Source organism: Eupeodes corollae, chromosome 3 (assembly GCF_945859685.1).
Source record: "Eupeodes corollae chromosome 3, idEupCoro1.1, whole genome shotgun sequence".
NCBI lineage: Eukaryota > Metazoa > Arthropoda > Insecta > Diptera > Syrphidae > Eupeodes > Eupeodes corollae.
The window spans coordinates 86,014,496-86,029,417 of NC_079149.1; the positions used below are offsets into that span (position 1 = coordinate 86,014,496).

At 33.4% G+C, this 14,922-nt stretch overlaps 1 protein-coding gene across 20 annotated transcripts in view; it reads left to right on the plus strand.

The window, feature by feature from the left end:
• The window catches only part of LOC129952571 (voltage-dependent L-type calcium channel subunit beta-1), a 76,389-nt gene extending 62,617 nt beyond the window's left edge, over positions 1 to 13,772 (plus strand). For 11 of the 20 annotated variants that reach the window (XM_056065218.1, XM_056065219.1, XM_056065209.1 and 8 more), the window contains 2 exons: positions 180 to 428; positions 11,023 to 13,772. In XM_056065218.1, the coding sequence (XP_055921193.1) occupies positions 180 to 428; positions 11,023 to 11,552 (779 nt within the window). In that variant the 3' untranslated portion in view covers positions 11,553 to 13,772. Of the gene's footprint in view, positions 1 to 179; positions 429 to 1,299; positions 1,460 to 1,836; positions 1,958 to 11,022 lie in introns of those variants that run through there. The other 9 variants (XR_008782334.1, XR_008782338.1, XR_008782336.1 and 6 more) reach the window with 4 other exon arrangements.
• Positions 13,773 to 14,922: the final 1,150 nt, after the last annotated feature.

The following is a 14,922-nucleotide window of genomic DNA, read 5'->3' on the forward strand; positions in this document are numbered from 1 at the left end:
ATAAACTAATTTTTCCACAACAAAAAAAATATATTCCTTTCATAACCCTTCCACATAAACAATTCTCAAATATAAACATAAAAACATATTTAAACCTTACAAACATTGAACAAAAATAAATAAAAGTATAAAAGCAAAAAAAAACAAAATATATTATTTTTGTTTAATTTTATAAATAGCTGAAAGTAGGGAAAAGGATGCTATTCAGGATAAAAACCCTGAAGAGAAATATAATAATGAAAGAGAACCAAACAGAGAAAGAGAAAGAGACAATGAAAGAAACATTGATAGAGAAAGAGAAAGAGACAGAGACAGAACAGACAGGGAAAGAGAAAGAGAAAGAGCAAGAGAAAGGGACAGAGAATGGGAAAGAGAAAGAGAGAGAGAATGGGAGAGGGAAAGGGATATAGATTGGGACAGGGATCGAGGTAAAAATCAAAATAACAATAAACGTAATTCTTCTTCTTTTCTTTCTCTAAAGTATTATCTATTCTATTAAAGTTAAACACTCTTTTGCTATTTAATTTAATTTTGTATTTCAATCACAATAATTATGTATTATTTTGTACGTAGAGCTTATTTTTGTCTGCAGTGTTAAATGCTTATAAATATAGACTTAAGGTCATACCTATAAAAGCATATCAAACCTTATAGAAGTAGATAGCCCTAATTAGTTTAGGTCCACAAAAATTCAAAGTATTTCATTAAATTATTATCATCGTTTAATTTTTAAGAAATAGACAAATCCCTGAATAGAATAAATTGGAAGAAAAACATTTTTGTAGATATTTAGCTAAAATCCCTCACACCATTGGTCAAGTCTGAAGTTTCTTAATTTTTTTGTCATTGTAACGAAATTCTTACCTTTTTTCTTGCTCTTGATAATAAAGTTAAATTCAACTAAATGTGTGGAAACAAAATTGTCTGAACTTTTTTATAGCATTCTGAATTAAAGTAATCTCAGGATATGGTTTACAGAATAACGGTTAAGGGCATATTAAGGCTATTAATCTGAGACTTTTTAAGTATTTTACTATAAGACTAAAAAACACTTTGGTTAACAAATCGAATAGTTTAATTTTTCGAGAAACAAAAGACCATACACAATCTGTGTAAGAGTGTTTTCAGAATTTGTCTGAATTCCTTTTTGATATTTGCTTCAGCAATTCCTATAAACATTATACGAATATAGGCCAAATTAAACTAACATTTCCAACAAATTAAAACAAAAAAAATCAACCTATTGACAAATTATTCAAAACACATTTCAAATATCTCAAACATTTCATTCTTTTCCAGCCTTTACTCCAGATGATATTCCCGGATCCTATTCGATATATTAACTCTTTTCCAAGCGAAATACATACCTTATTTTTTTTAGTTTAAGAAAGCAAAATCCTTCATAAATTTTTAAGTCCAACTGCTTTACATCAAACAAACAAAACAAAAATGTCTCCAGGTGCTGAGAGTTTGAAAAAATAATTCATATTATAATTATAATACAATTTGTACAATGTACAAACCCTATTAACATTGTTTTATTCTTTTCTACTAACACTAATCATTGTGTGAATGCAACATTGTTTTGAGAGTGATGTCCTCATATTGAAACTCACAAGATGGAGAAAAATCTTCTAAAAGAAAGCCTTTGGAATCAAAAGGAACTTCATGCAATAATGCATATACCATGTTTTTTTTCAAACCTTTTATACATAACTAACATTTGCTTAAATAATTTTATCATGAACATTGTTTTTTTTTTGTTTATTTATTGTTAACCAAAAATGATTTTGAATAATTGTGTTAATTTGTTTTGTTGATAAATTCATTTTATAGTTACACCTGGTGATGTTCGCATCTTTAAACATCTTTAATAACCTAAATATGTTTACATAATATGTCTTCGAATTAAAAGAAAACAAATTAAATTAATACACATATCAATTTTAAGTTCTTAGTAAGTATCAGATACTCTAAGACTGGATAAGAGATTTTATATAATAATAACAAGATTTTAATTTTAAAAGAAAACATCAATGAAAACAAAATGTTTGATACAATCCCAAGGAATGTCTTAAAACTTACGCTGAAATTAAGCAGTTTCCTTGCAAGTGATTTTTTTGAAAGTTTGGTTTTTATATAAGCTTAATTAACCTTTAACATTTTATTATTTAAGAACTTGAATAAATTTCTTTCAGGTTGAAAAACAGAAAACGCTCAATGTAATAGGTTTCCCCAAAAAGTATTTTCATACTGATATTCAAAAAAACACTATTTTTAAAGGGAATTCAATGGAATTTTCAGATGAAGAAGGCTTTAAGTGACATTAGTGAAGTTTTGAGATATAATAGTTCAAAGTATCTTGATAAGAACTTTTTTGGGCTTACAACTGAAACTTTCTAAAAATATAAGGACTTCATTTAATAAAAATAGCTTTAAGATACATTTTTTGGATAACATTGCTCAAAAAGTGCAGTTAACTACTTCTTCAACACATTTTTTTTTATTTATTTCAAAGAAATAACAAATGGGTTAAGTTTTGTTTTCTGCTAAGTCTGAAGATTCTGATAGAGCTTTTTCATAGAACCATTGATGCTCAAGTAGAATAAACTGCATTGTTCTTTTAAATTTTTAATTTTTTCAACTGATAGTGTTTTGGTTTTTTTCTCTAAGAAAAAAGACTTGGGTTCTGTCTGGAATTTGTTTTCATTTTGCTATCAAAACTTCTGTGAATGATGCATCTTCATCATAACATTCTTTGTAGGGATATGAGCCGTATTTAGTAACACCTATCCATTTGACACTGTCCCTAAAGTTGATTTTGTCGTTAAAATTTTTGTTTGCTACTTTGCGGACATTAAGCTTATCCTGCAAAGCGGCCAGCGAACCGAAATGGTTTTCCATATTAACAACAAAAGTATTTTTCTTACTAGCGCTTCTTATGATATCCCTGTATTGTTCGGCGGTATATATGGTTTCGTTTTTCCTCAACTCCTTCTCAATTCTTCCAAAATCTCGACCACTATCCAAGTAAGTGTGACCAACTTCCAGAAACTTATGGTCGATGACATCGAAAGAGTCAAGTAAGTACAATTAGAACTTGATAAAGACAGTTTTAAAAAAAAGTTTTTGTTTTGTCCAGGCCAAGAATCAGTCCACGCTATTAAAGCTCTTCTATTCTTCGCAAATTCACATTGCTGACAAAATGTAAAGAGTGCATTCATTACTTCTGTGCTTCCTCGATCATGTCACATTTCTTGCATCAGAAGTAATGACATGTAATCCTAAATTATAAAACTACATCTGTCTCATATAAAAAGCTTTTGGAGTTGTGAGTTTAAGCAACGGCATGGTTTGTTGTAGGTCGAAAGTAATATAAAGAACATTTGCATCGGACTGAGCTTTTTCGCGATCAAATTTCTAATTTTCGAATGGTGACTTATAGCTTATTCGTGTTTTACGAGAATCGTAAGTGCTGCAAGTATCACTGCTAGGGAGGCGGAAAGACAGATTGAATTGCGTATTAAAAATGGTCCTTAGTAAGACTTGTTTACCAAAAATTCCGCAATTTTGTCTTCTTGAGTGCATTTTTCAAGGTAGGGGTTATACATTTTTGAAATATTCAGCAATGGTGAAAGATATAGTTTATGCGGGTTTTTATTTCGAGATTAATCGGATTCTTCAGCTGGGAATTGACCTATGTGCTGGGATGCAAAAGCTTCTACTTCACTTGGAGTTTTATTTGGGCGGCAAACTCTCAGCTTTTAATCTAACCTTGGATCACGTCAAGTTTTTTCTTTCCAATCTGGTAAAGCGAACACGTAGCAGTTTTACATACTCTTACTATTTTTCCACCAACAATAACATAATATTCAAACGAAAACTGTCTCTCCTTACTAGAATTTACTTTGTTTGCGGCTTGTTGTTCTGCGTTTAATGCTTTTGTAATAGCAGAGAATTTTTCACATTTACATCAAGCATATAGAAACTTGATAAGAGCTCTTTTCTTTGATGAATGCTTATGTTTTGTGAGCAGGAGTAGCGACAAGTTTCAATTCTGCGTAATATTCCCAATGCTGGATTTTACTTTCCAACAACGACTCCTTTTGTTGTCGTGTACTCTTTTCCCAGTTCTCTCAATAAAGCGTTAGGCCCTCGTTTCCACTTTTGTGGATTTCTTGCTCGTTTTTTAGCTTTTTTTTGGTGACTTAAGACTGAACTTACCATTTCTATTCTTACTTACTTACTTAAGGTGGCGCTACAGTCCTGTGTGAACTAGGGCCTGTATGTCCTTTCTAGACGACAGCATGTACTTTGTTTTGCCCTCATTAACCGTTAAACCCATTTTTGCCGCCTCTGCCTCAATACTCACAAAAGCCCCATTGACATCACACTGAGTTCTTCCGATTATGTCAATGTCATCAGCATATGCCAGTAATTGGACAGACTTTTGAAAGAAAGTGCCTCTAGTGTTGACGTGTGAGCTCTGCACTATTCTTTCAAGCACGATGTTAAAAAAAATCTCATGACAGCGCATCACCTTGTCTAAAGCCTTTTTTGACATCAAAAGGTTCTGTTAAGTTGTTTCCAACCTTTATGGAGCAGCGTGAATTCTCCATGGTCATCCTGCACAAACGGACGAGTTTGGCAGGGATGCCAAAACTAGACATAGCTCTATACAGCTCGTCCCTGTAGATGCTGTCATATGCGGCCTTGAAATCGATGAAAAGATGGTGGGTCTCGATTTGGTGTTGTTGAGTTTTTTCCAGGATCTGTCGTAATGTGAATATTTGATCAACTGTGGACTTTCCTGGTCTAAAACCACACTAATAAGGACCTATCAGGTTGTTGACGATAGGCTTTAGACGTTCACATATTACGGCAGATAAGATTTTTTAGGCGATGTTAAGTAGACTTATTCCTCTATAGTTGGTGCAGTTTAGAACGTCTCCTTTTTTCAGGATCGGGCAAACAATACTGAGGTTCCATTAATCGGGCATGTTTTCTTCCGACCATATCTTACAGATAAGTTGGTGCATGCTCCTAACCAGCTTATCCCCAGCTAATTTAAAGAGCTCGGCATTCAAACCATCTGCTCCAGCGGCTTTATTAGACTTCAACTTAGATGTGGCAATCTTTACTTCGTCTAAGTCGGAAGGACGGGATTGTTGGCTTTCGTCGTCTATATTGAATGGATCATCCTGCCTGACAGCGGAATTCAGTTCTTCGTCGCCGTTATACAGTCTGCAGAAGTGGTCCTTCCATATCCTCAGCATTGACTGCGGTTCCACTATGATGTTTCCACTTTCGTCTTTGCAGCCTATGGTTCTACGTTTATGTACCTGTGAATTTCGTTTCACCTGTTCATAAAATTTTCGAACCTCATTCCTGCTTCCATTTCTATTCACTCGAGTTATTATTGCTGGATTTAACGGTTCTTCATTTGCCTCAAGTGATTGTTCTATTGCGTTTTGTGATGTAGTAGCTGTTGCTGAACCATCTAACTCTTGATTAAACTGGCCTTTTAACTGTTGTGGTGTGTAGCCACCTTCTTCGCTATCCGAAAAATCATCAGGTATATATATTCGTCACCATCACTGACAGAAAAATCTAACTCACTGTCAATAATTTTTTAAAAAACAAATCCATCAAAATAACTTTTTAAATATTTATAGCCCTGAATGATTCAATGACATTGTTTTCTTACTTGAAGCATTGTGATCACCACTCATGAAGCCAATAGCTCCTTTTTTAGATTAACTTTCTATTAAGATTATTTTAACATTATTCGTGCAGAAATCTAGATTTTTTGTTAGGTACTTACGCGCGATTCGTGCAGAAGTTTTCTTTTTATTTTCTTGATTATCTTTAAAAATATTGTAACTTAATTTCCCCCTTTCCATAATAAAGATTCAACTCAATAAACTGAATCAAAATAAATTGAAAATGTCTTTCCAAAACGAAATCGCTTGACAAAAAGATACTTTGATACATAATGTATGAACAGGGTTTCGGAATCGAGCAAAGCTTTGAGCTCATTGAAAACGGTTTGATGCTCGTTCGTCCATTCCCATTTCACATTCATATCTAGTAAACGGTGTAGTTTTTCTGCAACAGTGGCCTTCTGGGGTAAGAATGCATTATACAAATTTAATATCCCCAGGAATGATTGTAACATCTGCTTATTTTCGGGAACTGCAGCAAAATGGTTGGCTTTAACTTTCTCCTTATTTGGTCATATGGCCTTACCACTGATATGGAATCCCAAGAAATCCATTTCTCGTTTTGCGAATAGACACTTCGGTTTATAAACCGTAAGGTTGGCTTCGGATTATGTGTGTGTTCGGCTTCATCTATGTCGTCGAGATATGCTTTAACACCTTTTATACCGACCAACAATGTATCCATGCATTTTTTGAAAAACCCAGAAGCGGCATAAATTCCAAATGGCAATCTTCGTACTCTATACAAACCCTTGTGGGTGTTAAGTGTTAAAAGCTGCGGAAAAATCATCTACCACTAGCCGTTGATAAGCTTGCTGCAGGTCAAGCTTTGTAAATATTTGTCCTCCTGCGGCAACTACCCCCGAAAATAGCGGGAGAGGATAAGCATTCGTTTTAATAACCTCATTTACAATGGTGCGGTAATCGCCGCAGATCCTAATAGACCCATCAGATTTGGATACCGGTGCTATTGGTGTTGCCCATTTAGAGAAAAATACTAGTTCTAATATTCCTTGTTTGACAAGTTTCGCAATTTATTGTTCCACAGCTGGCTTCCATGCAATAGGACATTGTCTATGTTTGAAGAAAATTGGTGTCGAACCAGGTACAACCTCAATCGAAATCGGTGGCCCTTGTATGCCCCCAAATTTTCGCTAAAAACGTTCTGAAACTTTTTCACCAGACTAACACTCTTCCCAGTCTCCATCTCCAATTCCATAGCACAAACTCCTTGTATCGTGATGCCCAAAGCAGCAAACCAATCTCTGCCCAACAAACATCCCCCACCACCTACAATAACAAGAACTGACAAATTTGTTTTATTATTATAAATAATATTCACCATAGTCGATCCCAGGACCTGCAATTTCTCCTTCGACCAAGTTTGTAAGGTTTTCGCTTCTTATTTTCGCAGTTAATGCGATTCCAGGTGGCTTCCGAAATCACCATACCTGCTGCACCTGAATCGACCTCAAAAGATTCCTCCACGCCGTTTATCGATACTTTGGTCAATATCTGATGATAAGACGATGTTTGGATAGCGTTTAGCTCAAAAAAATAATTCGGATTATCGCTCGATGTGGGCTCCTTTTCAACATCCCGCCTTCTACTACATGGACATCTTGCTGTTTGTGCACTGCAGCTTTTTTTTAAAACATGCCCGACTAGAATGTCTCTTCGTGTAACAGTTTGTATACTTGAAAAAGCACTTATCTGCAATATGGTTACCTTCATACCGATAACACCGCGCGTGTCCAGGTGCTTTATTTGCAGATACCGCCATAACCTCCATGTTAAGCCTAGTACATACTTGTGAACCATCTCGTGAACCCATACAAATTTCAGTTTTTGGTTCACCCGTGAACTTGCTCGTGAAGCTGAGTGGAGAACAAAGTGGAGAGTTTTCGTTCACGGGCAATTCACGTGCAAAATGTACGGGAACTGTTGGTGAAGCTTTGACATTTGATTTCCGCATTTTACAACGTGTACTCACAAGTGTGTACCAGTGAGCAATGTCAAAAGTTCACTTTCTCCACTGGCGAACGTTCACTTCACGAGGGAGTATGTACTAAGCTTTACCTCGAACATCCATCACATGTCGATGGGCAGCCTCATGGGCTGTTGCCATTTCATACGCTCGCTTGAAATCCAATTTCTGTTCGCTGAAAAGACGCTTCTGTAACGTTTCATCCGCTACTCCGCACACTATTTGGTCTCTCAACATACTGTCAAGCTCCATGAAATTGCAGTGCTCCGACAACTTCCTCAGGTCTTTTACGAAATCCGCGATCGTGTCTCGTCCTTCTTTTGTCTTCGTTTATGGAAAGTAAAACGCTGAACTATCTCATTGGGCTTTGGATTTAAATGACGATCCAATTTTTCTAAAATTTCATAGAATGAGACATCTTTTGGAGTCAGTGGATTTAATAACGATCGTATTGTCTCATAGGTTGATTCCCCAACGCAGGACAGAAAAATGGCTCTCATGGAATTTTCGTTTGTAGTTCCATTTGCCTCGAAGTAAAACTCCATGCGCTCTTTATAATTGTTCCACACTATTGATGGTTGAAGTTGTTCCAACTTTCCAAATAACTGCACGCCTGCATTGCATGTTCTGACCTAAACCAAATAAAAAGAGAAAAACGACTTTATAAGTTTAGTTCATGAATTCTTTTTATTTAAATTTCTATGACTGATTCTTGCTATGGAATGAAAAATCCACGAGGGTTCTTATTTGACAGCTTCCCACATGATGACAGCTACACGTACAAATTCGATTCCTAGAAAATAATAAATATCAAACAGAAAGAGGCTAAATTTTATTAAAAGTTGTTTCTTAAACTATTCTTAAATTTAATTTTCCGTTAAGCCGAAAGCTGAAACACATACACGCTTCAGCTTCGGCTTCGCCTGACGTTTACGAGTTCAACCATAGGAATTCAATGCATGCTATCACAATGGAGCTTCGAACTTACGTTTCGTTTGACAATCGTAAGGAAAATAACGTAATGTGACTCTAAACGGCAGCTCTAGTTCAATTATCTGAACATTTGCTTTGTCTGACAGCTCAACAGCTGTAAAAAAATGTCAACAAACAAAATATTTGCTCTTTGGAGGGATGAAATAATAGAAATGTCATTCAAAGCAACCTCAAAGCAGGCCTATCGTAACGCAGACGAAGCTAAAGCTGAAGTGTGTTTGTGATTCAGCCATTATGTTTTTCAGTAAGCTGCTGAACGACGAAATGTGTCATTTTAGTGGATAGCTGTACTAGATTTCTTAGTACAATTCTCCACTCTTTTCGTTCTCAATTTAATTGCCCGGCATATTTATTGAAAAAAAAAAATGTTTACTCGTGACTTTCGGTGTTTTGACTTTAATTTATATTTGATTTAAAATTTAAAATAAAATGGATTTGTCTAATGTGTTCCAACAATACATTTCTGAACCAGAAACTCAGAATGTTGAAGATGGTATTGGTGATGTGCAAGAAGTGATGAAGACCAGCAGTGAACTTCAACTTCCAAAAAATAAACCGAAGAAAAAAAAATTGATATCTCTTCGGAGGTAAAAAAGAAACTGACTTCGTTGGTTGAAGTTGGAGCAGAAATAATTCAGCCGTTGCGAGCCTCTGAAGTAATATAGCTGCAGAAATGGTGAACCAATTTCTAACTGATCAACAAAATGTTAATAAATAGAATTCTTTTTCACTTTTGTTTACCAGCAGCTGACTGTCAAAACTTGTCAATTGTTTTTGTCAGCTGACCGAACTCTCCACAAATATTTTTCCGCTGTGGTTTTTGTTTTCATTTTGCTCTGCATTTGGAGACCGCCGAAAAAAATCGTTTCACTTCAGCTGCGTATTAAGCCTAGTACATACTTCCTCGTGAAGTGAACGGTTCGCCAGTGGAGAAAGTGAACTTTTGAAATTGCTCACTGGTACACACTTGTGAGTACACGTTGTGAACATTTGACTTCAGCTTCACCAACAGTTCCCGTACATTTTGCACGTGAATTGCCCGTGAACGAAAATTCTCCACTTTGTTCTCCACTCAGCTTCACGAGCAAGTTCACGGGTGAACCAAAAACTGAAATTTGTATGGGTTCACGAGATGGTTCACAAGTATGTACTAGGCTTTAGGCTTTAACTGGAAAACTTATGAAACCGTTGATAATTTTACTTTCCAAAGTTAGCGTCTAATGTGTTTTAGTTTTCGAAAAAATTCATGTCCTATTAGGTCAAATATAGTCAATAGTGAGACTATTTCTGTGGATACAAATTTTAAAAAATAAAATTTATATTCAATTCACATACATACAACTTTTAAATACAAAATTTTAACTGAACCATTTATTTTGTGATCATTTTAAATTGGATAAAAAATTAAATTTTATCGTTTTCTTAACGAAGTATGTTTTTGAAACCTTCTTCAGCAATTTTGTAGACCAAAAGTAAGAACTGATGTAATTCTTTTTTATTAAAACAAATGTTTAGCTTGAAAATCTAAATAGGAAAATAAAAATTCACAAACTATTAATATGATGAAGCTAACAGATATCAAGCATAGAAACAAAGAAAACGCATCCACCTGAAAATTAATAGATTATTCCCAATCGTTTTTGTAGTAAAACAAATATGTAATAAATTAATTGGTTTTTGATATAATATAAAGTTTATCTAGTACCTTCTATCCTTAGTCGACGTTAGTTTACTTATATACATAGTATAATATAAGAGTAGATATAGCTGTATCATAATAATTTTTGTTTGATTTGTAAACATGCTTTTTCAATTCAACTTTTGAAGCGTATATATAAAATTCATGTGGTTATATTTTACATAAGTTTTTTGATTTTAATCCACGTAAATAGTGTTTTTTAAATACCTAAAGGTTGACCCAAATAAGCTGCATGGAAGAAAAATACCAAAAAATATATACTTACATGCAATCATAAAAATGAAACATTAAAATACATAGTAAACTATATTTACACATATACCTATATAATATGTTTAAAATACCTATATACTTTACAACAATTTTGTTAGCAATTTTTTTGTTGTTTTTTTATCTTACCTAACAATATATACTTACATACTTTACCTTCTAAACAAAGTATTTGCTAATTTGTTCCTTTGATAATAATAAATTTTGGTTTGATTTAAACTTTGGTTTCACTGGTTTTCCCCTAAAAGTTTGTTGGTTTTGTTATTATCCTTTTGGTTTTGTTTATTGCTTTTAAAACCTCATTGAATTAATAAAATTATATTTAATAAAATCTATAATTTCCTATTTAGGTGTTTCCTATCATCATAATCGACGTCAACCATCTACACGACACGAAAGAGAACGTGATCGTGATCGCGATCGCTACGATCGAGAACGTGAACGCTACGATCGCGAACGTTTCGATCGGGTTGATCGAGTTGATCGAGTTGATCGAATAGATCGTGAACGTGATCGTCTTCATGCCCGCGAACGTGATCTAATGCATTACGACCTCAATAGCGAAGAGCTTCTAGATGAACGAAATTATGGTGCTGATTATACTAGAGGAGCTGGAGCTAGAGAAATGAGCGGTGCTGTAAGCCATCATCATCTAACATCTTCCACATCAGGTATGCATCATAGTCGGAGTGGTGGTGGACGTGTTGACGATATCGATTTGATGCATGATCGCGATGATCGTCGATACCCGTCATCGTCCCGTGATAGAGATCGAGGAGATGCATCACTACCCCCACCATCCTCAAGTCGACGCGATCGTGACGAATATAGTCCACATAGAGGCGGTGGGAGTAGTAGGAGAGTACTTAATGCCATGTAGGAATCGTGGATATAGGGGTGGGATCAGATCGATTATAATGATATGCAAACAAATAACCATGATGAAAGCAATTGTATCGATATTGATCATGATCAAGATATTGTTCCAAATTCTATCAACAATCATGACGATCCTAAGGATTGTCACACTGAGAAGACGAATGTTGTCGATGTCGACCTCAATAGATTTTATTAAGTTAAGGAGATTTATTGAACAAAACAAAAAACATATATATAAAATAAAACAATATTTTTATTCAATTAAAGCATTTTTTGTAATTCCTTTAATCATGAAGTTTTTAATTTCCCTTTAATTATGTATAAAAATAAAGATATTAAATACAAAAAAAGCAAAGATCCCTTAGCCTTATTAAATTGCGATATTAATACATGCAAAAATATGTATATTCGAAAAAAAACAAAAAACAAAAATATTTGCATATTTTCCTCTCTAGCAAATAATTATAAAAATTTAAACAAAACAAAAATTATTACTTTCTGTTTCTGATTTAAGTAATGAAACGTAATATAAAATGATTTCTACAAGTGCCAAACTTAAAAAAAAAAAAAAAACATAATAACAACATAATACTTAATTTTGATTTTAGTTATGTAATATCTTTTTTATACATTGAATAATAATACGTATATACGCTAAGAGGAGCCTAATGTGTCTTAAATTCTATAAATATATTTAAATAAAAAATAAAATTAAAAATGCGTGTGAAATATTATCTTGATCAGTTATATATCTAAGTGTCAGCTTTAAAATAAAAAAAAAAAAACATTTTTTTATGAATACAAATATATTTATTAAAAAAAAAACAGAATATGTGTGTAAATATATAATAAACTATAATATTTAAGGATGATCGAGATAATATTCCAGCAAAGGCATGTGCTAGATCAAATTATAAATAAATACAAAACAAAAAATGAACATACATAAGTAAATCTCCTTAATTGAATCTATATATGATAAAAGTTTTATAAATAGCTAGCAAATGGAACCAAGATAATTATTCAAATTATATTTTTTGATTAACAAAATTATAATAGCTTACAAAATACATATTTATAAATATATTTCATATAATTTTCCTAATGAAACTTGGCACAAACCCGTAACCGGAAAGCATTTTTCTTCTCTATTTTATTTTTGCCTAGAATTAAAAAAGAAAATTTATGCTAATGACAACAAAACAGCAAAAGTTTATATTTTTTTGCTTGCACTTTTTAAAAAAAAAACTTAAACAAAAAACATAATATTGTCCACAAAAAGCCGTTTATTTATTTATTTATGTAATTTTAAAAAATGCTTACAATCAGATCTGACCTACTCCTAAGTACTCTCTGCGCAATTCCAACCGTGATCGTTTATTTTTTTTTATTTGTCACATGCAACTTTTTTGTTAAATGCACCTTTTGTTTATTTTCCTTGTCGCATTTTTATTTTAATTTATTGGAGAAAATTTTAAAACTACAAAAGAAAATCCCTCTTCAACATTCGAAAACAAAAATGATTCATATTATTTCAACGTAAATTGATTTTTTTAAACATGCATATTCGCTCGTTTTGTATTTTTAATTGAAACAAAATCATGGTAAAATAATCGAATTGATCACTGCACCCCTAAACAAAAATAAAAAAAAAAAAAAACAAATTATAAAATAAAAATTGTTACTTAAAGTTATTGAAATATTATTTTGTAAAGTTGGATCGTATTTTAGCTTTAATTTTATTTAATAGAAAGTGTTTAAATAGTTATATTTTTCTACATTGAATCAAATGGAAGAGTCGTTTAATTGGGATGAAAATATTATATTACTGTGTTTTTCTGGGAAATTTATAAATTAAATCAACTAGGTTAAAGTGAGGAGAAATTGTTGAATCATAATAATATTTTATTTTAGTTTGTCTCATAAATCAGATCCTTTCCAACTCTCGCAACTTCGTTGCTCTCGTCAGCATAAGGAAAATTTTAGGGCCCTTACAGCAAAATGATATATGTTAAATAAGTTTCTAGATTGGGTTTGTAATTTTGTGTTGACATTTCTAGATTTTTTATTTCGAAACAGAGTTGCGAGTTTTTTTAAGTTATATGTCACTTACTTATGATTTTTTTAAGTCAAAAGTCATCTACAGATTTATGACTTAATGAGTTTTGAAATCAAAAATTCCTAACTTTGTTTCGAGATTAGGGAATATTTAAAATGTTTAGTTTTGTTTTTATACATTTTGGACATTCAAGGCATTTTTATTTTTAAGTTCAGAGAACAGATTTCAATGTACACAATTCTTCATGGCTTCAATATTCGGGCCAGACAACACCAGAAGGAGAATGTGCTAAGATCTTCACTGAGTTGAACCACCTAATTCAGCTGGTTAACGAGCCCACTCGAATATCGGACGTGGTAAAACACTCTTGACTTGTTTCTTAACTCTGACCCTGGTAAGTACACTATTAGTGTTCTATCTCCTCTAGGCACATCTGACCATTGTGTCATATCAGCAAATTTCTCGTGTAAAAACTTTCCAGTTAAAGAAAGAGCTCCTAAGAGAACAGTTTGGCAATATGAGAAACCCAACTGGGGACGTTCTCAACAAATATTTTAGGATCTTTAACTGTTCACTATGCTTCCTCGATAGTGACGTTGACGCCAGCGCTGATATGATCACAAGTTTGATTCTCCTGGGAATGAGAACTTTTATCCTGATTAGGGTTAAAAGCATCAGACCTAAAGAGACCTGTAAAGAGGTTATTAGGGTTAAGAAGGCAAGTTTCTGTTGTTTTAAAGCCAATCCAACTGAGTAAAAAGTTTAATCAAGCCAGGAAGGCCTGCAACGCCCATATTCAACGGACCAAGTTTTTCATGACCAAAAATTACGGCAAAAAATACTGCAATGTCCCAAAGGTAGTACAAATTTTTGGTCATTTGTAAAAAATATGAGGAGTTCTTCCTCTTCCTCGGTTCTTCCGATCGTTGTCAATGACACTTCATTTGTTAGCTCTTTAGAGAAAGAAATTCAACGCTGCCAGTGAGTGTTATGACTCTGTCTGTACTAGAGCGAGTTAGTGATTCTATGAGACCAATCTTTTTCGCAAGAGTTCTTAAAGATCTCAACATTCATAAATCCACTGGTCCGTATGGTATCCCCGCTATTGTTCTGAAGAGGTGTTCTTCAACGCTGGCAAAACTACTGCGTAAGCTTTTTCATTTGTCCAGCCTAATCCCAAAAAAGGTGAATCTTCTTTACCGACCAATTACCGACCGATTGCACTTACAGCCCTTATTTCCAAGGTAATGGAAACGCTGATTAATTATCAGTTCAAGTATTATCTCGAAGATCGAAAGCTTCTTAATAACCG